The sequence below is a fragment of the Heterodontus francisci genome, chromosome 38, assembly GCF_036365525.1.
Source record: "Heterodontus francisci isolate sHetFra1 chromosome 38, sHetFra1.hap1, whole genome shotgun sequence".
Taxonomy (NCBI): Eukaryota; Metazoa; Chordata; class Chondrichthyes; order Heterodontiformes; family Heterodontidae; genus Heterodontus; species Heterodontus francisci.
In genome coordinates, this window is record NC_090408.1 from 22,906,918 (window position 1) to 22,931,979 (window position 25,062).

General features: G+C 42.5%; 1 protein-coding gene across 12 annotated transcripts in view; it reads left to right on the top strand.

The window, feature by feature from the left end:
• The window catches only part of LOC137352421 (protein unc-13 homolog C-like), a 612,014-nt gene that overhangs the window by 144,541 nt on the left and 442,411 nt on the right, over window positions 1-25,062 (top strand). For all 12 annotated transcript variants that reach the window (XM_068017812.1, XM_068017814.1, XM_068017821.1 and 9 more), the window contains one exon: window positions 14,013-14,076. In XM_068017812.1, the coding sequence (XP_067873913.1) occupies window positions 14,013-14,076 (64 nt within the window). The remainder of the gene's footprint in view (window positions 1-14,012; window positions 14,077-25,062) is intronic.

The following is a 25,062-nucleotide window of genomic DNA, read 5'->3' on the forward strand; positions in this document are numbered from 1 at the left end:
ACAAATATTTTTAAATTAATAAAGGTAATCTGCAATTATTTAAACACAAGGAAATCATGATATAAAAGGAAAGGAGATAATTGTGGGCAACTTAGTCATTCTGGAAAAAAGAATGTTCAGGAGGTTAATGAAATGCATGGTGTGGCTTAGAATTTCACAGGCTAGAAAGGTCAGGATTTAAAACCTGCGTTGTGCTAAGTTAGCCAACATTGGCAATGGGAGTGCACAACTGGCCTTCTGCCATGAGCCATCTACTTTGCATATTTTCTAGAATTCTCAGAATTAGACTCTAAAGTTTTAAAAAGAAAGTGATAACTGTTTTGATGCAAAACTTTCGCTCCCTAGATGTTTCCCAAATTCATCTATCAGCTTATTTTCAAATCATTTAGACAAACAAATTAATTCCAATACTGTGTATGTTTGGGGTGCTTGGATGCAAATCTTGAGAACCACATAAAGCGTAAATTAATTTGTACTGAAAAAGCGCAATTCTGTAAACAACAACTTAGGATTTCTCAAAAGTTCAGTATTCACTCACTTTTTGCCTCTTTTTCTGTTTATCGCTGAGCTAAGTTTTCTCTCTGAAGTAAGTTTAATAATTTTTTAAATTTGCAGTTGCCTGAACAAACTCACAAAATTCCTTCTCCATCTCATTTTCTCATCAGTGAAAACAGATAGTCAGAAATCCTATTTCAGTATGAGGAACGACATGCTTCCATTCACACTGACAAAATTAGCTTGTGTATGCTGAGATATTCTAGTCCTTATTCATGCTCAAGTTTCTGACATTCTGACATTATCACTGAGGGATAACAATTATAGCTGAAAGGATTTTGAAATGATATTGAATGACTCGGTACCTTGAATTTCAGGCTTGGTAAACTCCATAGGTTATTATAGTTATGAATTTGTCTTTTAAATTTTAGCCAAAGTGTGACATGGGAAATGTGATATCAGAAGCGGGAAATGTGCATTATTGTACAATTTATATGATATTATGAACCTTCCATTATACATGGCTAATGAGGAGCTGCACTGAGGTTAGATATGTCATTGGGATTCACATGAAGAATGTGGTGATGACTGCAGAAATGAATAGTTACTGATGTTCCATCAGGAATCACTGTGTGCAAACTGCAAGGAAGTAAATGTTTTTACGGTTATCAGTGTAATTTATTTCTCCAGCTTATTTGTACTTCAAAACATTTACTATAGGGTGGCATAGTAATCTGACTGGTCAGTTTTTTGTGATGTAAACTCTTCCTGTTGATACGAAATAGTAACATCAGCCAGACACTATTGCTCCAATTCCACTGGATACATAACTCTGGAAACATCCTTGTCTGTTTAGTGCATGCACCCTTGTCAGTTCTTCCGGTTATCTTATCTGCTGCATGTGTGCCATGTGCTTCAACTTCATGATCTGATAATGACATTGAACCTGTAATACTGGCAAGTGAATTGTTGGATGTTCTCCTTGAATTATTCTTGGGTTTACTGACATGGTAACATTGGTGCATCACAAGTGTAATCCAAAGTTAAAAGTTCCCTCACTCTTTCTTCTAATTCTAGTAAAATGCTTGCTGATCTGTCAGTTTTGAATTCTGAAGGAGGGCCTTACCTGAAATGTCAACTTACCTCCTGTCTTCAAAGATGCAGATTGATCTGCTGCGCGGTTTGAGTGTCTCCCAATTCCATTTAAAAAGTTTTAGTATTTTTTAATTATTGACGTTGAGTTACTCTAAGCAGCAATTATGCAAGTGTTAGCTCAAGTATTTAGATTTTTAAAACTTTTTGCCAATTGACTTTGTAAGATAAGAAACTTACCTCCATTAGTCAATATCTGATATTTATGTCCCCTGAGGAAATCAAACCTCCAGCATAATGCCACATTTTTGTCATTGGTTGCAGCCTACTTGTGGTTTAGTATATATTTTACACTTTATCGTTTGGGTATTGTATTCATGAATTTGCAAAAATCGTTATGCACCTTTTTGGTAGGGTCAATTTTTTGAACAAACTAATACAAGGCCACAGACTTGCGAAGGGTTTTTCAGCAAATTTGTAATCTCCCAGATCTTAAGTTGCACAGTATGGTTCATTATTCTGCCCTTCTTAAGAAGGAGGCTAGAGGGGCTGTGCCTGAGTTTTGGAAACAGGTTTAACCTCCATCTTATTTGAACAATATTTATCCCTTCAGAATATTGTGCATTTGCACATAACTTAGTCAACTCCTCGCACCACCCTCCCTTAGACATTCTAATTACAGTAGCCTCATTAAAGATGCTAATGACTATTATCACCAGCAGGGAGCTTAATCGGGTTCCTTTGAAATTTCATCACTTTTTTTGTTATTTTGTTTTAGGTTCAAGCAGCTTTAATGGGATAACTTCATATAGTGCACAGTGCAAACAGCTGTTATTTCCCAGCTGTGATCTGCTCAGAGATTTCAGTAAGGTCTCAGAAGCAATTTATTCTACCTTTGCTGTATTTTGATCGTAAAATGTAAAAGTTAATTTTAATACATTAGAAGTCATTTTTCTGATTTTACATTGCTGCTATATATTTATATAAACTTGGGTATTTAAATTACTATTATGATAAATTCTTGTGTTTAATAATGCCAACTTCCGTATAAATATTTATTTCCTGACTAATTTACTATTGACTCTTCAGCTGGCTTTATCCTCCTTTCTGGAAGGTAGTGACACATGCTATTGGGAGAGTGCTCAAGTGTATCTAAAAGTAGTAAGAAGTAGCTCAGCCAGTGGATGTGCAGGATGTTATGGGAGTGAACCATACAGACACCAAGGTCCCCAGTTTGATTCCTGCTTTGTCTATATTGGTCAATGTAAACAGGAATAGCAGTAGGAATGCAACAGTTTTATCTTCAGTATCCTGGGAAAGGGGAAAGTCAACCAGTTACCCTACTCCTGGGTCACTATCCAGTGATATCAGTTGCAGGTGTGCACCTACTGCAAGCATCTGCAAGGCAACAAATAACAGAATGGGAAACATAATGCACATGGCAGATTAGAAAATTTGATGCTATAGCAAGGCATTTTGGCATTGGCAAGTGCCTAGAAAAATGCAGTTAAAATATAATTAAAACAACATTTTCTAGTTTACAGTAAAATAGGGTTTTGATAAATCTTCATTTAATGGATTAAAGGGCACACTATGTTTGCTTCTTGAACTTGGCTTAAAATCTAAACCAGATTGATAGAAGTAAACTAATGCACAATACTGCAGATGCTCGAAATCAGAGACAGCTGGTCAAGCTGCATCTGTGGAGAAAGAAGCAGAGTTAACATTTCAATGTCATTTAATCACAGTTGCCCTGAAACCTATCATTGACCTTTCCTCCTTGCTTCTTCCCTGAGCCCTTCTTCCCTGGCTTGGTACTTGCTCAATGGCCATTCCTCTCTCACATCTTCTAGTTCTGATAAAAGGTAATCGACCTGAATCATTCTCCATTTCTCTCTCCACAGGTTCCGCCTGACTGCTTTTAGTGTTTTCTGGTTTTATTTTTGAAAGAATTAAAGTTTTCTCTAGTAAGGATCCTGTGAAATGATTTTGTCAATATTAAACTTGTTCCTTATGGGTGTGAGCAAGCAACATAAAGTACTCTCAGTGCATAACATAACGATCACTGATGGGAAAATTCACACTGGTGCCATTCTAAGGTTGAGAATAAGACACTTTGTTGAGGAAGAGAGGATGAAGAGTTGCTTTCCATCCAGTCCATCCAGCACCTAACCTGGAAGTGTTTGGTACCAATTCAGAGCAAAGATGAGGAAAGTCCCCCATTCTTTAATCATAAATGCCTCCAGGGAATCAAAACACAAAAATACTTGCACTTGCAAGTCCCCCACTTCATAGCTGTAAAGGAAGAACAGTTGATTTTGCTTTACATAGAGCCATCCATACCCTTCAGTCACTTTTATTAAGATCTATATCAAGATTTTTAAAAAATCTTTCTACTGCCCTATTGACTTTTGCAGCAATTATTTTAGGCTACATTCACTCTGAATATTGGTATTTGTGTCTTTGAGACTAAACTGAAAAACGGGACTTTGAATATCTGGTTATGTTTATATTTCACATGGAATTGTTACGGCCATGTTATAGTACAATAAAAATCAGGGATTTAATTGTTTTTGATTCTTTAGTCACCATTGTGATCAAATAATCACCAATAGTTTGGAGTGTACAAAGATTTTCAGTATTACCAAATACTAATGTCTGTAATAATAAATGTAACTTTGTACTATTACGCTTATAACTGTGAATGAGGCTATCATACAAATATATGCGTGCTTAACATTCAAATTCTTCTCTCTTTTAATGGAGGCATTTACCAATTTGAAAGTAAATGAACTAACACCCCTTACAATTGCAGACTGGGAATTTGATAGGAATGCGTTCAGTGACATGAGGAAAATCTTTTTCATGCAGTGTGTGGTTAAGGTCTGGAATGCACTGCCTGAAAAAGTGGTGAAGGCAGATTCAATTGGAGCATTCAAAAGAGAATTAGACAGTTATATGAAAAGGAAGAATGTGCAGACATAAATCCTTAGGGTGCAGGGTTATGGGGGGGAAGGTGGGGGAGTAGCACTAGGTGAAATGCTCATTAGGAGAGCTGGTACAGACATGATGGGTTGAATGGCCTCCTTTTGCGCTGTAACAATTCTGTGATTGCGGTATTCTGTTTACACAATAACATCGCCCAGAGTAACTTCCAGATGTCAAACTTTAAATATTCTTTAGGCCTTTGTCATTTGACCGTGTAAACTCGGCAACTGCACTCTCATTTTCAGAGTTTAGTTAAGAAAACAAATTAAGCAAAGACCATTTAGCCCATTAGTTCCATTTCTTCTGTAGAATATATTGCATTTACATAGCACTTTCATGACCTCGGGATGTTTGTAAGTGCTTTGCAGAAAATGAAGTACTTCATGAAATATTATCACGTGTACTGTAGGAAAGATGGCAGCCAGTTTGGGTACAGCAAGATCCAACAAACAACAATAAGACACTGACCAGCTAAGCCTTTTTAGTGATGCTGGATGAGGGATCAGTATTGGCCAGTAGACGGGGGAGAACTCCCCTGCTCTTCATGTAAACTTTTACATCCACTGTGGAGGACAGACCGGGCCTCTTTTTAGTGTCTCATTCCAAAGACGGTACCTATGACAGTGCAGCACTCCCTCCGTATTGAAGTGAAGTGTTGGCCTTGATTATGTGTTCAAGACCCCAACCTGCTGATACCTATGTTCTATTATATGCTCAATGAGCAAGGTTTCTGCAAAGTTTTTTCATCCCACCAGACGTGTGACTCCAAGCCAGGCGAGCCCATTCAATTATGGTGGAAGAAGGATAAGCAAGTTTAGAGGAAGATGATTTTTGTATCATGTAAACCCTCAAAATTAATTAAAGAACAAAAGATTTTTGATATTTTGAATTTTTTAGTCGCTTCACTTTAGTTTCCAAAAAATTGAACTGCTTGATGTAAGTGCGAATAGTTTTGCAATTTTCTTGAATCACTGTCTAGGCTGTAAATCAATTATTTTGTATCAAAAAAGTAATTTGAAGGATTTATGTCTGCTACCCACTATAACCCTTAGCCCATGTCACATACTCCACACTTATTTCCACGTCCACATTATATTGTGCTGAGAAGGCAGTATTTCATTTTTCCTTTCCAGAAACATTAACAGTTCTAGTCAGACCAGAACTTGCTGACTTTAGTAGTTATGGCAAATCTCACATTATGGACGTACATTAAACCAACAGTTTGTTGAAAAGCAGATATCTGATTACCAGGGTGCTTAAGTTACAGTGTTTAGCAGCTATTGATTATAAATGGTGGGATATTGTAAGTTGGAAACACTTTCGTATTCATGTGGTAGCTGGAAGTATTAGTTGTGCTGCTGAAGTTGCTTGCCTTTGTCAGTTTCTATTGCCTTCTTTTCTCCTGAAGACTGTTTTTTGAGTTTGAACCTAGATTCTTGGGGTGGATTTTTATCTTTATTGCTGGGCTGTTAGAATTGCCTGGATTGTGTGGGTAGGTACCGGAAATGAATGGAAGGAAAATCAGGCAAATTCTGTAAGAGTTGTGCAAACTTTCTGACCAGATTTTAATTTCTGCAATCTGCCTCGCCCAACATTAACGTCCTCACTTTCCAATAAGGGTCACTTAATCAGGATTAGAATTTTGCCTCCCTAGTTCAGGGACACTGAGATCCATAATGGTGCCTCAGTTACCACCCAACAGAGACTGGGAATTGATCCTTGAGCCTAACTTTTGTACTTGTCTCAGTCTCCCATTAGGTGGTGAACAATCTGTAAGAATTATTTAAACCATTCATTGCAGACATACCTACATAATGTGGCGCACCACTGACATGGTTAAAAGCATACAGAATCGTTAAATAATCCGATCACCATGAGCTTCAATTTGCCTCTATCAATAACATTTTCATAAAATGCAATCTCTTTTTCCTCTAATGATGAATAATTATTCACTTTCATCTATACCAGAAATAAGTGTGCTTAAAGATTCCAATCAGTTTTATTTTGTGGCCATTATATTCTATAAATAGTGTCATGTAGGCCCCCACCTGCCAAGCATGAGACACACTAATTTCACCACATGGACATTAAATTTCAAATCGTTGCTGGGAAGAAGAGAAGGCCTGTGACAAGGGGTTGCCAGGCCCCTGGCTGGAAAGACATCTTTGCATATTAACAGACAGTGCATGGAACAAAGGAGCTATCCCCTTCTCCAATATAATCCACAAACAGACATGGTCAAACCAGTTAGTCATATGACTAACCTGCTTGGCAGTCTGGGTTTTTTTCTGAATTGTACAGTTTTGAACTGAGTCAGCAGAAAACAGAATGCTCCTGGACTGAAGAAGACCTCCTGTCTGTCTGTCTGCTCCCATCTCTTTCTCACGTAACTCCAAAACCCACTGAAGACACACAAACCCCAAGAGAGAAAAGTCTCCTACAGTGAACAAGGTTTAGGAAGAATACTGGACCCCAACGAAAAGCAAGATCTACCTACAATCAAGGACTTTACAGTGAGCTCGAAGAACCATAATAACAACTCTTCAGATATTGCCTCAAACTTTTCCACTTTATTTTTCTTCTGCTCTTTCTGTCCTTATCTGCATGTGTGTATTGCATATGCATGCTAGCGTGGGCACATTGTGTGTCTGTAGGCGTTAACCGAATTAGAGTTTAAGTTTAATAAATTTCACTTTTCTTCTTTAAACCTGAGAAACCTGTTGTGCTGGTTTCTTTGCCTTATAATTGGAAAGCGGTGAACAAGGATTCACTCAGGTGGGAGCTAAAAATAGTCTGTTTAAAAATTAAACCCTGCTACAGTAAGTCCAGGTGAAGGCTGAAACGGAACCCTAGACCTCTTTCTCACCTGGTCGTAACAATAGTGTATAGGTGCAAACTTAGCAATGGGCTTATCACTCCAAGACCGTTCAATAAAGTGCATATTTAAACTAAGTAGAGGCAAATTTCATCTCTGTTTTCATGTGGGAATGGTGCTTCGAAAATCTCAGGGCTAAATTTACCACCCTGTTCCTGCTCCCAATCTCTCTGCTACCATTTATGTTGGATTTTTGTTGGGTCCTTCATATGGGCATCCCATGCGTCTGCCTACTTCTGCTGAGAGACTATTAGTAGCAGGCAAATGATGGTCCTATGCCAGCTGTAGAACATCAATGCAATTTTGAGGTACCCGTGGGCAGAGCATGTGCAATGCATGGTCCTCTATTGCTGCTAGCCATTGGGCGGACTAAACATCGGTCCTTAAAGGATGCTCTTCCTCACCTCTCTGTATCCCCTGCTTCTCCAACCATCGAGCTGCCTGAGAGTGCTGGTTCAGTGCTTGTAGCATGTCAGCAAATGGGGCTTAGGCCTTTCATCAAGAACACAGAAAAGGAGATGCAACTTTACTGCCTGCCACTTGCTCAACGTCTGTCCAAGGTGAAAATAAGCCCCTAGCACTCGTAACTATGAAAAAAGAGCGGGGAGGGATATTTTACACTTTTGAAAAAGTGGCTGATGTTGCAGTAATTCTGATGGAATGGACTTGCTGATATCAGAGCAGGATTACTGGGTCTGTCAAATTTGGGATCCAAATGACACAGCTTCAAAATAATTTTGATGCCTTCCTTGATCAGTTATAAATCACGATGGGGTAATTCTTGGCATATCAACCATGCATGAAGTACATATTTACCTCCATTCTGATGGTTGAAACAGTTTTTGCTGTGTTCCAGGTTATTAGCGGGTGCTATGACTGCAGCTGTCATCCACACTTGCAAATTGAGCACCTAACGACTGATGTAACCCTTCTTCTACTGATACTGTTCTATTTGTGGGTGGTGAAGGTGGTTCACCAAATCAAATTCCGTCACTGGGCTGCACTCAGTGGAAACATAATAGGTGACCAGGATAAAATATTAGGCAAGCATTTTTATAATTGGTGGCTAAAAATGAATTGGCAATTAATTTATCATGTTTGATTTAGCCATTTTAAGGTTTGCAGAAGCAAAAGTTTACATAATGAGGCTATTTTTTTCTGTAATGTATTTTTTGGTGTTGTTGTTTGTATGATGGCAATTCTGTGTGCTGGTTCACTGACTCAAGAAAAACACATTATACACCTTCCTGTTCCTCTCCTGTTTCCCTACTCTGCACTTGGGCACCAGTCAGGCACAGTTTCCACCAAGATATGCTGCAGATATTCTGACCACCTGCCTGGTTTTGTGGGTTCAGGTCATTTGATTCACCAAAAGGTGCCCGTGGCACTGCTCACCTCATGGCAAGGACTTATGCTCAGATTGGGAATGAAAATCAGCCTTGAAGGCCTGCGGCAGTGGAAGTGACTGTCGACTGTGGGGCTTTCTGGGTGCTGTCTGAAGCAGCAGTTAGATGGCACCTAGCCCGAGAATCTGATGGCTTGCTTTGGGGAAATGAAAAGGTACTTAATTGTTGATCTACCTTCACTTTGCTGCTGATCCATCTCGGGCATACGGATGTGAAGGTGGAGGGAGCAAGTTAGGGACGAAGGCCAGCAATAGCTGTTTTGATTGTTCACATGTCTTGGCACTTTTCTGGTAGATCTTCAGGAAAATGAGGCATGTGGACTTGTTGTAAGTGCAGACACTCTGCTCCCCCAACCTCTTTGGGGTAAGCTGTGGAAATCCCAGGGCAATGTATAGGAGGAGGAGACCCGACATCATGGTTCATTCCCCTTTTTCCATTGCCTTGGGAAATTGCAGCAATACAGATAATATTGGGGCGATTATACGCATCTTTTGCCAACATTGTTATGAGCAATGCCATATTGCTCAAAAATAAATACCAAGATAAATAATTCACCAACTTTACTCAATATGAACATTGACCTGCAATATCTTTCGATCAGTTGGTTGTGGTTTTAGTCAGTATCAGGATATCACCTCTGGAACAAGCTGTTGAAGGTATGCTACTCCTGTGACGTACATCCATTTCTCATTACTTTAGAATTGCAATACACAGTGAATTATAAGATGATGCAGTGTGCAAAAACTACAAATATTTTGCAGCCCTTTATTGAGTTACAGAATAATTACATCTCTACATTTTAATTTCAACAATCGGCGTGTGTACTCAGTAAATTTTCCATTTGATGTTTATGGTGGTAATTATGTTCAGATTCATTTTGTGAGGTGCACAGAGGTGTCATGAGATCATTTTAATGTGTGCATGTTATCTTCCAACAGCTATCTTGCTGCCATTTATTCTGAATTTATTGAATAATGCTGGAGCTCATTGATTATTAATGATAGAATCATATGGAGATCCAAAGAATTTAGCTAGAGTCAGCATATTTTGTAAGTAGAATTCATATTAAGCACTTAATATTCTTGTGGCAGTCTGCTACATGCAGTTCTTTTGGGTATCTAGCTGGTGCATATAGTTTCTGATGCCTTCACAATAGGTTTCGTTTTTGAAGAATATTTGAACTTGGAAAAACGTCCCATATTAGCTTTGATTACATCATGTATACAAATTAATATTTTGCTTTATTCAATAATAAAATATTGCCAGAACCTTGGAAAGCCCCCATGGTAAAACAAGCAAGCAGATCAAAGTGACTGAGAGTTCTGCTGCTATAGCATGAGGAGTGGGTTTTGCAGAAGCACTGCTCCCAGACTAACCAGTTGTATCACCTAGATCCATGTAGCAGCAGTTGATGAGGATCTGGCTTATTCTTCTTACAAATACCAGTATAAGACCAGAAAATTTGACAATGCATTATTCCATGCTGAGCATGCCAGGGACATCATTCCTTATATCCTCCTGAAGACCACTTATTGTTGGCTTCTTCTAAACAAGTTAAAGCACTTATACTAGAGGAGATTGCTATTGACTGTCGTAACAAGGAAACCCAGCAATGGCTTCTTTAGGAGGCCTATGGATGCTCAGTCATTGAATATATTTTTGAATACTAAGGGAATTTAAGGATATGGGGCTAGGATGAGAAGGTAGAGTTGAGGTAGAAGATCAGCCTTGATCGTATTGAATGGTAGAACAGGCTTGAAGGGCTGAATGGCCTACTCCTGCCCCTAATTCTTATGTTCTTATCTATGATGGCCACTTTAATCTAAACCTTTTGATGCTTTGTTCCTCACATAAATCAAGATCATTATCTTTGAACTAAAAATCTTTCCACCCTAAAACATTCTTCTAAATTCCTCCATGACAATAGCTTCTCATCGTCTTTCCTAAATAGAGAAAAGAATGGATACGGCTTTCTCAAACATTTTCAATAATGGCAGTAAAGTAAGCAGAGATTTTGAAACCTTTGTGAAAATAGTCTTCTAAACGTTTAACCTTTTCAATGTTCAGCTCTTTGGACTGTATTGGTTTTTCTTCAAGAACAATATTGTTCACAATTAAATCTTTTCTTTGGTATCTTTGTAAACTGCAGAGATAATATAAATTTTGTTGTGTCTTGGTACAGCTTTTCTCCTTTCTTCAGAGTTTTGATGCCTTGTTATACTCCATCTTGTGTCACCTTACAGATGCATTTCATTTCTAAGCAAATTTAGCTACTTTGTTTTTGTTTCAAGCAGCATTATGATTCGCTGAATGGTTTTTTTCTACAATTAGCCACACTATTGTGTTGACATTATTAAAATTGTTGATCAGTGGTAGCAAGAGTAGTATTGTAATAGATAAATTATTTATCCTGTGATCTGAAAGAGGATGATATAGCATGGAAGGACAATAGTTCCTCTAGACTTATGTTTTAGCATTGGTATGTGCACATGCTGCCCTTGATCTTAACTTGCTATCTTATCTATATATGCTTTAAAAAAAAACTCCATATTATTATGCAGATGTGAACTATATATAGTAATACATAGAAGTTATGACGCAGAAACAACTGAATGGCCTAACTAGTCTGTGTCAGCATTTACTGTCATGCTTGTGAACAGTGCTAATCAGCTTCACTCTGTTCCCCTATCCCTTCATTCCTTTTTTCCTTCATCAGCCTATCCAATCTTTCTCCACAGCTTCACCATTCTCTGTGTTTTCTCTGGCTTTTTGTTCAAAATCTCTTACATTTAATTTTGCTTCAATCTAGACCCAGTAACTACCAGAAACTGATTGCTTCTGTTTATCCTTTTCATCCTTTCTTGAATGTAAACACACCTGACACATATACCACTCTGTACTGTTCTAATGGAGGGAAAAGGATCTATTTTACAAGTTTTCTCTCATTTTTGTTTAAAATCTATTAAGTTTCAAAATTTTAAAGATAAAACTTCATATTGTAGTACTATACATTATTTGCAGATGTTTTCTATCAAATGTGTTGCTGATATTTGGGGCTGAATTTTCACCACGGAAGCTGTGTCTGTTTCTGGGTCAGAAAAGCGCCTCTGGTGGGAAACTGATTAAAGTTCACATTTTCATAGGGTGAGCCCTTAATTGATATGGAGATAGGTTCCCTGTCCACTTAGAGTTAGTAGGAGCAGGAATGGAGGCAGGTCAGTTGAAGTGTGGGACTGATTTAGACACTTCACGGCCATCACTGAGGCAGCTGGTTGTCCTGAGGAAGACATTTGCGGTTTGTGCCAAAGCCTTCCACTGCACCAGAGGGAAGCGAGATGTCACAGGAGAGCCAAAGGCCTGGCACCCGGAGGCTGGATGCTGGAGGCCATGAGGGAGAGGAGTGAGGTAGTCTTCCCAAAGGGTGGCAGGAGGATGGCAACCTCGTCATGCAACAGTTCAGCGTTATTTCCCTCCACCTCCAATTCCTCCTCCTCTCTTTCCTCCTGCTCCTGTTTCTCCCCTGATTAGCTGTCTCATTCCAGGGCCTCATCATCCTCAACTTCCACACCTCTCTGGAGGGCCATGTTATGGAAAGCGCAGCAGACCATCACAGTGACTGAGACCCTTACAGAAGGGTAGTGGAGGGCACCACCTGACTGGTCCAGGTACTGCAATTGCATCTTTGAAGACCAATGGCCTGCTCAACGATTGTCCTGCTGAGCAGGTGGCATTGGTTGTATCGCCTTTGTGCTTCTGTCTGGGCCTCCTGTAGAGGGGTCAATAGCCATCACTTCAAGGGATTTCCCTTGTCCTTTAGGATCCATCCATCCAATTTGTGGGATGGAGTGAAGATCAGAGGCAGCCTGGACTGGCAGAGGATGAAGGTGTTCTGGCAACTGCCAGGAAAGCGAGCGCACACACGGAGGAAGCTCTTGTTGTGGTTGCAAACCAGTTGGACGTTGAGGGAATGGAAGCCCTTCCGGTTGATGAAACTCACTGGCTGGTCACTGGGTGCCTTGATGGCCACATGGGTGCAATTGATGATGCCGTGCACTTGGGAGAATCCAACGATGGAGGCAAAACCCGATGTCTATGTCCCTGCAAGGCCATGTCTGTCATTTAAATGAATGTGCTCTGACAAAGAGGGCATCAGTGACCAGCGAGATGCAGAGGTGTGTAGCTGTTTTTCAGATGCCACTGTGGTCCGCAGCTGATCCTTTTAAGGTGCCAGAAGTGTAGGAGTTCGAGGCCACAGTGACTTTGATGGCTACAGGCAGGGCATGGCAACCAGAGGTCGAGGTCTTTGGCGATGAGGGCACAGATATCTGTGACCATTTGTCTGTAGAGTCTCAGTTGCCTCCAGCACTGGTTCTCAGTCATCTCCATCTTCACCAGTTGATTGTTTGTTGAAGGTTTGGCCTCCATTGCCTTCCTGTCCTTCTTTCCTCTCCTGTATCTTCCTGATGCTTGGGGTTCTGCCCTGGGCCCAAAATCTGACAGTCACACCCCCTTTGCCAACTCGAGCCTTCCTCCTGGGTAGGTGGCTTCCCGATTGACCTTGGCAGCCTTTCCCCCGCTCTTCTGCCCTCCCCCATGAATGCCCACTCTCCCTGCCACCTGTGCAGCCCCAAGGGCAGCCATTTACCAAGTGCTGCAGATGCTCTTATGGAGCCAGGGTGATGCCCTGGAGCAGCCAAGGCTGGCTTCCCACTCTGTACCCACCTCCCCTCACCTGTTCTGAAACTGACAGCTTCTCAAACTCATGCGACCCTTTAAATATCCACCCTCCCCCTTCAACAAGCTCTAAATGAGCTTTTTTAACAAGATTAATTGGCCTGAAATGGAGGGAGAGCAGGATTCCTGTCCCACCCTCTCCCCACACTGCTCATGATTGCTGGCGCCAAAATTGGCGTCTTGAAACAGACACGCTGCTTGGTGCCAGTATTTTTGGGGCATCCTCGCCTCTGTTCCCATCTTTGGAGAGCCCTGAAAATTCAGCCCTTGGTGATTTGATCATAATAATACAGAATCTTGTCCTTAATATGGTGATGATTTATTTTGTTAATTGATTACTTAGTGTTTTGAATATCAACATTTATAACTTCTTTCTAAAACTACTATAAATAATTCTTTTAATAAAATAAATTGTCTTTCAGGAATGAAGAGGTCGTTTGTACAAATAGCATTTCAAGATCAAGGTGGAAAAGAGTCATTGAAAAAGTAAGACTGTAAATCTTTGAAATTATTTAATTGCTTTGCTATATTGCTTTAATTAAATTTGAGACTTTTGGAACTTCTCTGGGGATTGGTAAGGTTGTTTAAAGTTCACAAACGGTAGAACAGTGATAAAAGGAAATAGGTAAGACTGCATCTTACTGTCATTAGGATATAGGCATGGGGAATTGTAGCTTTTCTTGTGGAGAAAAACCGAGCTGTTAATTTTTTGCAAAAACTATTAAACCTATTCTAGTAAGCAATCCATTAATGAAAAATGAAGGAAAGTTTACAATGTTCAGTGGTATGTTTGCTTGATTAGGCGGAGATGGATTTGCATTGCAAAGTTTTATTTCAATTTTACACCAATTTTGACAAGATTTAAGTGGTATTTTTGGGGGGGTCATTTTCATTTCACTACTGGTGCGTAAAACTGGTGTTGCGGGTCATGTGGTCGATATAGGAGTTGCCCGATGTTCATTTCATTGGAAAGGGGTACTGGGAAGTTTCTATAGCAGGTGCCTGACTCTCAATACTGGCTTTCTGCTCTGATGGTAAGTTCAAAATTACCCCTTATGAATCTTGCAATATGAAGCAACTTGTGATTTTAAGCAATGTGATTTTTCAGATCGTAAGCATATCAAATTTCATGGCTAACTGGTGGTGAATTAGAGATTGTAAGCTAAGTGACTGAATGGCATCATAAATGATAAAATGGAAATTCAAATAGTTTCTAAATGTTTTCTGAGTCATGGGAATACATTACATGATCTTACTCCCTGGTGTCTGTTGTTTCCAATCTTTGGAGAGTTTTGGCATCTAAATGCTATCACGTAATATGGGTTATGTCTGCCAAACTATGCCCTTGTAATAGTAATCATGCATCTTCTAGTAGCTTTAATGCTGAATAGAGGAGGGTTGTTAAAGCACAGACCTTTAGGTCAAAGTTTTACACCCCCCGCAGGAGCGGGCTGGAGGCGGGGAAGGCGTAAAATTGTGTGGGAGGTGGGGGTGCTGTTCCCATCACCTTCCCACCCCTGCTGCAATTTTATGAGTGGTGGCAAGAAGCGGCCAATTAAAGCTCTAAGTGGCCAATTAACTGCTGCCTAAGGGCTTCCTCCCCTCGCCCCTGGTATATTACCAGCAGTGAGTGGGCTGCTCAGGACCCCCAGGAAACCACCCAGTAAAACCTGGCAGCCTCCTTGCAGGTTGGGGTGGGGTGGGGGGGATCCCTCCTGATTGGCACCCTCTGCCCCATGAAAGACCCCCCACCCCCTGTTACAAGCTTCCCCCACTGCACTACATTTCACCCCTCCTAACCGACACCCCTTGCCTCACCGGGGCCCGGACGATTGTCCCCAGTGAGGCCGCACACACTTACCTTCATTCTGGGGCTGGCGTCCCTCTTGCTCTTTTGACTGGGTGCAACCCCAGCAGTGGTTGCTTCTGGCACGGAGAGCTGCAGGCCCACTGATTGGCTGGCAGCTCTTGAAGGCGGGCCTTCCTGCCTCAGAGGGGCAGCAGTCCCGTCCGAGGCCAATTAAGGGCCTGGGCCACGTCAAATCATAGCGTGGCCTCCAGGACTGGAGGAGGTGAGCTCGCCCCCAACTATTTGGCCAGTGGGCGGGGCCTCCAGCCCATTGTAAAATTCCAGTCTTAATTTTCTGTCCTCTATGCCAGCATATAACTGTCAACGCATTCATTAAAACTAATAATATATACTTCAAGAGAAGATTTTTTACATGTATGTTGGGAAAGATTTCTCTGCTCCTCCTTATTGTCATTTGAAAGTTTTGAATTTTAAATATTTTTCCTACCATTTAAAATGCAATTTCCTTGTCTTCAAACTCCCTCCCATTAAGCACCATTGCTTGGGAAGATGGGCAGGAAACCTCATCCCGAACTTGTGCCATTTCTGGTCTGTAAGTGACCCAGACTGATTTGCCTTTTAATTTTTTTTTTAAGCTGCCTCCTTAATACCCCCTGCCGTCAGACTGCTTCCTTTCAATGTCTCTCTCATAATGGCAAGACCTAGATTGGAACGACACCATGGGGAAATCATAGACTTAAATTAGCACCATAAAACTATTTGACACAGGATTTTGGAACCTCTAATTCACTGTAGCAACACACTGCCCCAATTACATTTCTGATTTGCATTGTCTGAATGGGCAACTGTTTCTATTCTATCTATTATTACAATCCGAGTGTGTGGACTCAAGACATTGGGCAGGATTTTCCTGCTTGCTTCTGAACCCCGCTGTCAGGCTCAAGTGGGGGTCAGTATTACTATTTATTGGTCAAATTACATGGTAGTTTATACAATTAACTTAAAACTTATGTTGAACATATTTTAAATCAAACTTTTTCTATTAAAAATTAAAATAAATTTAAGAAAATAAAATATAAATGTAGAAAACATGGAGGTACTTAATTTTATATAAAACATGAAACTAAGTTTATTGGTTTGAAATTTAGTTAGTTTTGTTTTATGAAAATTGGAAAGTTATTTGCTTTTACAGGCATTCAGGTATGTATATTTCATGACATGGTTAGAACACCTGAGGTTATAATTCATCTTCATAAAGGAGATATTTTCAGGTGCCTCTAAGTATTAATGTCCGACTCGCTTTTAGAATGATGCAACATTTGTAAAATTAACCAAGCCCAAGTGCTTCTTCAAATTTACAGCTGTTACTTATGACTGGAAATGAACATTTAAAACACTTAAAATCAAAAACCATTCATATAATTATCTTGGGGAAGAAAAGAAAAAGTTCACTGATCTTTCCTGAAAACATTAAATTGGATTATGACTTAAAATAACCTCAATCTTTACAGAAAGGTTTCACCTGAAGTATAGTTTTGTACTTAGTTTGCATGATTATATGTTCCTGTTTCCAAATGCATATTTATTTAATATGTTCACTTAAATTAGTAAGAAATATATGACATAATATTTAAGGTGATTTCTGTATTTGTATTTTAATTGTTGTTCAGCTTTGATGACTTTGAGAGATTGAGCTTTATTTTGCAACAGTTAATATAAGTGCCACTTTTCTTCGTCTTGTTTCAAAATGGAGGCAATCTGGAGCCTCTTAATGTTTTATGAGTTACTATAGAGCAAATCATCTTTTCATTTTGGTGCAAGTCTTTTGAATGCAATCTCAAAGGTTTCAGCAAACTATAGCTGAGGCATTTTAAAGGTGCAAATGTCCCTACTTATAGATAAAATTAAGTAGTTTATTACAATGTAATTCTTTACCTAATATATTCTGTTATATCCTTTTGTATCATGATGAATTACAAATTAGCTTTGAACCTGCAGGATGTTTCTATTTTCCTCCTTCAATCCAATCTGAAAAAAAGGTCACAGTGATATGAAGATATAAATACACAACTCAGTTGGCTAGACAGCGAGAGTCTGATGCAGAAAGACAGCAACATTGCGGTTCAGTCTCGGGACCGGCTGTGATAGCTCATGGAGGCCTGCCTCCTCGCTTTGCCCCCATGCATGCGGAGCAATGACCCTCAAGTTATACATTACCAACTTTCTCTCTCTAATGGGGAGAGATGCCGATGGTCCTTTGGGACTACAGCTTGAACAAACACACACACTTATAATACATCCTCTATAATCTTGTAGTGTAACTTTTCAGAGTTTTGTCGCAAAGGAAGAAATACGTCTGCCAGTTAAGGTTTATATATTTGCCTATCTCCTCTTTCTTATCTCAAGCTTTGGTTATGCAGTTTTCTATCCTTTGATCACCTCTTTCCCCACCTCAATTTTACTCAGAAATTGAGAGTTTCTAATTTAATGGATTCTTATATACAAACCAGAACATAAGCTTCTCACTGTCAGACTGAAATATATCTGTGCTTTTGGGCTTGCTCAAGCACAGTACTCAGGTCTGAATTCTGTCACGAAAGTGTCTTGAATACTCAGTTTGAAGCTTTATGCTGATTGGTTCCTTGGCAGCTAACTGCCGACCATAGTACAAAATGTTCATATTATGTCCTGGACTAGATTTGTCAAAAACAGCATAAATGACTACTCATCTTCAAGCATGGTTTTTTATCATCAGAACAGGACCAAATTTTAATCCGATTAATTACATCTCAATACATCTCTATTAAATAATGCATTGTATTTTTATTCATGAACTGTGAATATTGCTCATCTCCAATCAGTGAGTCGACTTTATGTTGTTAGAGGATAACGTCAAAATGAATGAAAATAGTTTCACAAATGGTGTAGATGTTCACATGGGTAAATCCTGAGCTTTTTTGTTACCTAATGCCAAGTCATTTGGCACAACAATAATTTCCTCGAATGCTTGCTAATGAGCTGGTTAATTTGCAGGGTTGGTTCTGCTCCTTGACCGTTGAACCTGTATACCAGATCTTTTGCAAAAAATTGCACCTTATATGTACTGTACCATGGAATGGTAAAAAGCAGGTCTGTGCCTCTAATAGTAGTCTTTTTAAATTCCAGACCACAAGACAATTTACTTTGTAGAAGAACCAAGCAAATATTAGCCGTTTCTCCACAGGGAGTGAGAGAAAATGAAAGGGCGTGTCAATCTTGACATTGTGCACATCGGTTTCAGACATAGTTGGCAGAGGCCCAGGAACAGGGTTATCTTTTTGCCCTCACATCATAATTTAATGTATAAAATGGCATGAATAAAATGGAACGTATAGGAGAAAATAGTTGAAAAACAAAGAGAGAGTTTCACCCAATGTGTTTAGTTTCAGAAGGGAGAATAAACTTAGTTGTCAAAAATTTCATTCACTGGATGGAATTCAACCAAAAAAACAACAATTTGATGAGTATTGCTCATCTGGAATCTTAATATGATTACATAATTGGTAATGTTCAGGGAAAAACATTTTTGTTTGTGATAACCAATTTATCAAAGAAAATGTGACAAAATTAAAACGGTCATCGTGAAGGAAATCCCAAATGATCTGGAACTGAAACAAAAAAGAATTGAATGGGATATTCAGAGCAGCTGTGGGAATTCTAGCTGAACAAACCTTTGTGAAAATTCAGTATGATTTTGTAGTCTTTATAAACAATGAATCCTTAACTTCATTATAATGCTTTACTTTAAAGTGAAGTATATATCTGATATGTATGCAACAATTTAGTAGCAAATTTCGTAGTATAACTAAAGAGTGTGTGCAGTCATCATATCATTACTGATTGTGAACCAAAATGTTCCAAAGCACTGGAATTCACTACCTGAAAGGCAGTGGAAGCAGATTCAATATTAACCTTTCAAAGAGAATTGGATCAAATACTTGAAGGTGAAAAAAATTGTAGGGCTATGAGGAAAGAGCAGTGGAGTGGGACCAATTGGATAGCTCATTCAAAGAGCTGGCACAGACATGATGGGCAGATTGGCCTCCTTTGCTCTATGGGCTGAATCTTGTGTGGACCTTGGGGACAGGAATGGACGTGGGGAAGGCATCGAATTGGGATGGGAGACATCGAACAGGAAGTCCGACATTGTGACGGTCCATCCTGATTTTGCCCACGGTGGCAAACATGGAGGACAGAGCTCAGACATCGACGCTGCGGGCAGGCAATTCAGGTACTTAAGAGGCAGCAATTTTATTTGTGGGTTTGACAGTGCACACGATTCACGGGACTTCAGAGCCTCGCCTGGTTGACAGAGGCGACCTGGAGGCAGGATCTCATTGCTGGCTGCAAAGGGAGGCCATTGGGAGAAGCAGCATTATTGGCCAAGAAGGGTGGAGAAGGGAGGACATCAGGCACCATCTGAGGAGTGGGGGAAAAGATCCCAGAACTGTGGGGGGTGCCATTCCAAGAGGGACAAAGGGCTAGTGCCATCTCGCAGAGGTGACAAATGGGGGGGAAGGAGGGTGGCTGCTGGCAGGGAAGGACTTGTACTTAGGGAGAGGCCACCTGTCATGGACCTCAATCATCCAGGCTTCGGGGCACCTGTTGAGGTGAAGGTGCAGTAGAGTGGGAAGGAGGTGCAGGCACCTGCAGCGGCACCGCAACAACCTGTGAGGCCACAGGAGAGTCAGCAGCGGCCTCTAGACAGTGGAGAAGGGTGCAGAGGGGAACGACAGGTGGCCCATGCAGAACGAAGGTACCCTCCAGAGAGGGTCTACTGGTCAAGGATCAACTACCTGCAGATGTCCAAGAGGCAGTGCTCACGAAGACTCCGCCTCTCCAGGGAGGCCATCACTGACCTATGCGCTACGATGCAGGGTGAGCTGTGTCCTGGGGAGCTGGTGGAAATCCTGTGCCAGTGGCGGTGAAGGTCACTGAACTTCTACACCTCTGGATCATTCCAGAGATCCACTGAGGACATGTGTGGGATCTCATGGTCAGTGGCCCATCGATGTATTGAGGTGGTCACCAATGTCATTTTCAGGAGGGCCGGCGACTATGTGCACTTTCGCACAGATCCCAACTCTCAAGCTGAGAGGTCCATCAGGTTCGGGGCAATCACTGGATGTCCCCAGGTGCAGGGTATCATCAAAGCTCCTGAACACCAGCCAGTGACCTTCATCAACAGGAAGGTCTTCCACTCCCTCAAGGTCCAACTGGTCTGCAACCACCATAAATGGATGCTTTGGATGTAGATGCTTTGGAGAGGGTGCAGAGGAGGTTCACCAGGATGTTGCCTGGTATGGAGGGTGCTAGCTATGAAGTGAGGTTGAGTAGATTAGGATTATTTTCATTAGAAAGTCGGAGGTTGAGGGGGGACCTGATTGAGGTGTATAAAATCATGAGAGGTATAGACAGGTTGGATAGCAAGAAGCTTTTTCCCAGAGTGGGGCATTCAATTACTAGGGGTCACGAGTTCAAAGTGAGAGGGGAAAAATTTAGGGGGGATATGCGTGGAAAGTTCTTTATGCAGAGGGTGGTGGGTGCCTGGAACGCATTGCCAGCGGAGGTGGTAGACGCGGGCACGGTAACGTCTTTTAAGATGTATCTAGATAGATACATGAATGGGCATGAAGCAAAGAAATACAGCCCCTTAGAAAATAGGTGACAGGTTTAGATTTAGGATCTGGATCGGCGCAGGCTTGGAGGGCCGAAGGGCTTGTTCCTGTGCTGTAATTTTCTTTGGATTCTGCAACTCCGTTCACACTTCCTGGGAAGTTGTCACAATGCCTACATTTTGAGGCAGTCCCAGGTACCAGAACTTGTCCGGCCTCCCGCCTGCTTTCAGGGATGGGTCCTTGGAGACCAGGGCTACCCGCTGAGGACATGGCTATTGACACCTTTGAGGAACCCTCGCACAGATGCAGAGAAGAGGTACAACACTTGCCACAGGACAACGCAAGCAACCAAAGAACAGGCCATTGGTGTGCTGAAGATGAGGTTCAGGTGCCTAGATTGGTCCAGTAGACCCTTTCAGTATGCCCCAGCAAGGGTTTCACGTATCGTGATGGTCTGCAGTGCACTGCACAACCTGACACTATAAAGCATGGAGGCATTGAACAATGAAGAAGGTGAAGAATGTGATACCTCCTCGGACAATGAGGATGCAGTGAAGGAAGCTGGCCAAACATTACCTGCTGAAGGATCCCAGGGACAACAGGAGAGATGCGTGAGATAAGTGCCATGGAGGTACGCGATGCCCTCATACATTCGTGTTTCCTTTGATCCGTACTGGCATTAGTATGTTGTCTTTTATGCAGCCTATTAACGGCCACTTAAGGGCCTCTTCTTGCCATCGCTGGGAGCTAACTAGCGAAGGTGGTGCCTCCGCCAAGTGGGGAGGGCACCTTGTAAAATGAGGCGCCCTCCTTGTGGGCTTGGGGAGGGGGTGGTGATGGCACATGGAGGGTCCTGACCAGGAAACAATACACCTCCAAGAATGCCCCACCCCCGGGCTTTACGACTACCACCTAGCCCCCCCAACTCCCCTTGCGGGGCCTTTCAGCCTGGCCCCAGTGACCCTGCCTCACTTACCTGAGGTCCGGGGATCCAGCGCTGGGCCTAGGCCCAAAGTCTTTAAAATACCGGCAGTGGTCACCGCTCCCGGTGGTGCTGCTGATACTGCTGAGCTGCTGGTCCTGTGATTGGCCTGCTACTTTTGGAGGCGGGATCCCCATCTTTAAAGGGATTGGGTTCCTGGCGCGGTACGCGTAATGTGCAAAACACTGGAAGATCGCTCGGGGGGGGGGTGGCGGGGAACGAAAAGGACAAGGCTGGGATTTCCCCCCAGAGCACTACCAATCTCTTGATAGAGGGTGCCACTCGTGCCCCAGTCAGAGACCGTGCCGCACTAAAGGCCTAGATGGGCTCTTCCATCATCTACACTTGGGCGTGCATAGCTTTGGGCATCTCTGCTAGATGTTCCCTGACCTCTTCCTGCAGCATTTCCCGTGATGCTGACAACACCAGAGACACATCATGAGCCCGGTTTTGGCATGGGCCTGGCCTCCCATAGTCCTCTGACTGTCAGTGGCCTGGGCTGTCACAGCCTCTGTCAGCTGCTCGGGCGCACGCGTGCTGTGCTGACCAGGTTGTGCGCCTGAATCTGTGAGCATATACCCACCGACGTGAGAGTATCTGTGTTGCTGGAGGGTGCAGGGGTATGAGGTGACACTAGGCGCTGTGAGGCTTCTTCCTCCCCTTCAGAGATTGCAGGCTCTCCCGCAGTCTTGGAGGTTCTTCAACTAGTTTTGTGTGACCTGCATGAGAGAACAGAGACATTGAAGGGTCAAGGGTTTCTTCTTCCAACATGGCACACACCTCGACAGTGGAGATCCCTGTCGGCACTTGATGTGCAGCATGGTTCTATTGCTGCAGATGCAGCCTTGTGCCTCTGATGACCTTACTCACTGTCTTGGGAAGATGCCCCTGTCTCGTAGTCCGCAACACTTCTTCCATCCTGTGGTCCAGCCAGCTCCATGGCCTCCTCCTCCAATGGGCTCAGGACATGGAGAATTGATAGCCCACCACCTGTCTTGACCTGCTCTCTGTGATTGTGTGCAATCTTCTGTGGCCACAAGGATGGAAGCTGTTGGTCTCCCAGTGAGAACAACCCTAAGACATAAGCTGGTGTATGTCCATTGGTTCTGAATGGGGGCACACAGATGCCTCCTGCATCCAGCCCCTTTCCAGAGACCTTGTGAGGGTCTCCAATGAGAAGCAGCCTCCTTTCAGGGCCATTTCGCCATGCCTCAGGCAGTTTGCATCCCCTGACCCTTTGCCCACATCTGGGTGGGCACTCGTTCTCCATCCAACGCACCTTCCTCCTTTGCCAGATGCAAGGCCCAAGAGCTGAAGGTTTTATGAGGACACACTTTTGCTGCCCGGATGAGGTTGTTGAGCTGCTTGAGGCACTGGATCCATGTCCTTGGGGTGATCCCATGGCTGCTGACCTCCTCCGCAATCTGCAGCCAGCCTTGCTTGGTCAGGCTTCTTACTCTCTTCCTCCCATTTCCAGGGAGGACAATCTCCTGCCTTGCCCTGACAGCTTTAAGAGCACCTGGAGGGCGGCATCATGAAAGCGTGGGGCCACCTAGTGTCTACTGTTTGCCATCACTCTGCAGCCTTTCAGCACTCTGGAATTTCCAATCAGTGCAGACAGCAACGTTGAATGCAGCTCCGGCAGCCCTTTAAAAATGACGGCAGTACCTACTGTGGCATTTCTTTTTATTCGTTCATGGGATGTGGGCGTCGCTGGCCAGCCAGCACTTATTGCCCATCCCTAATTGCCCTTGAGAAGGTGGTGGTGAACTGCCTTCTTGAACCGCTGCAGTCCATGTGGGGTAGGTACACCAACAGTACTGTGAGGAAGGGAGTTCCAAGATTTTGTCCCAGCGACAGTGAAGGAACAGTGATATAGTTCCAAGACAGGATGATGTGTGGCTTGGAGGGGAACTTGCAGGTGGTGGTGTTCTCATGCATTTACTGCCCTTGTCCTTCTGGGTGGTAGAGGTCACAGGTTTGGAAGGTGCTGTCTAAGGAGCATTGGTGCGTTGCTGTAGTGCACCTTGTAGATAGTACACACTGCTGCCACTATGCGTCGGCACTGGAGGGAGTGAATGTTCATGGATGGGGTGCCAATCAAGTGGGCTGCTTTGTCCTGTATGGTGTCGAGCTTCTTGAGTGCTTTTGGAGTTGCACCCATCCAAGTGGCGAGTATTCCATTGTGGAGGAGGTCAGCAGCCGTGGGGTCACCCCAAGGACATGGATCACACTCCTGACTTGTGCCTTGTAGATGGTGGACAGGCTTTGGGGAGTCAGGAGGTGAGTTACTCACCACAGGATTCTTAGCTTCTGACCTGCTCTTGTAGCCACGGTATTTATATGGCTACTCCAGTTCAGTTTCTGGTGAATGGTAACCCCCCCAGGATGTTGATAGTGGGTGATTCAGCGATGGTAATGCCGTTGAATGTCAAGGGGAGATTGTTAGATTCTGTCTTGTTTGAGATAGTCATTGCCTGGCACTTGTGTGGCGCGAATGTTACTTGCCACTTATCAACCCAAGCCTGGATATTGTCCAGGTCTTACTGCATTTCTACACGGACTGCTTCAGTATCTGAGGAGTCGCGAATGGTACTGAACATTGTGCAATCACCAGCATCAGCTGATGCTGGTGTCTCTGTCTCCACCCTTGCCACAGTCCACATAATTGGTCGGCCGCTGTTCCTCATTGCCGTTAATTGGCTGGCTGCTGCTTGATTGCCTGCGGCCGGCTGCTCCTGGCTCGATGTAAGGCACGTCTGCTTCCGGTCTCAGTGGCAGGACTGGTGTCTTCAAAACAAAATCCAGCCCTATGGTTCAATGAAGCAATGATATCCCCAGATTAATGCTGTTATGACATTTGTTTGCTCAGAAAATGTGGTTGAGAATTGCATGTACGAGTAAAATATTGACTGTTTTGAATGGGTTTGCTCTCTGTTTAAGGTTTACCAGTATATTTACACTTCCTATGTTGATGCTACTTATACTGAATATCTGAGTGCACTACAGTCAGAAGATTAATG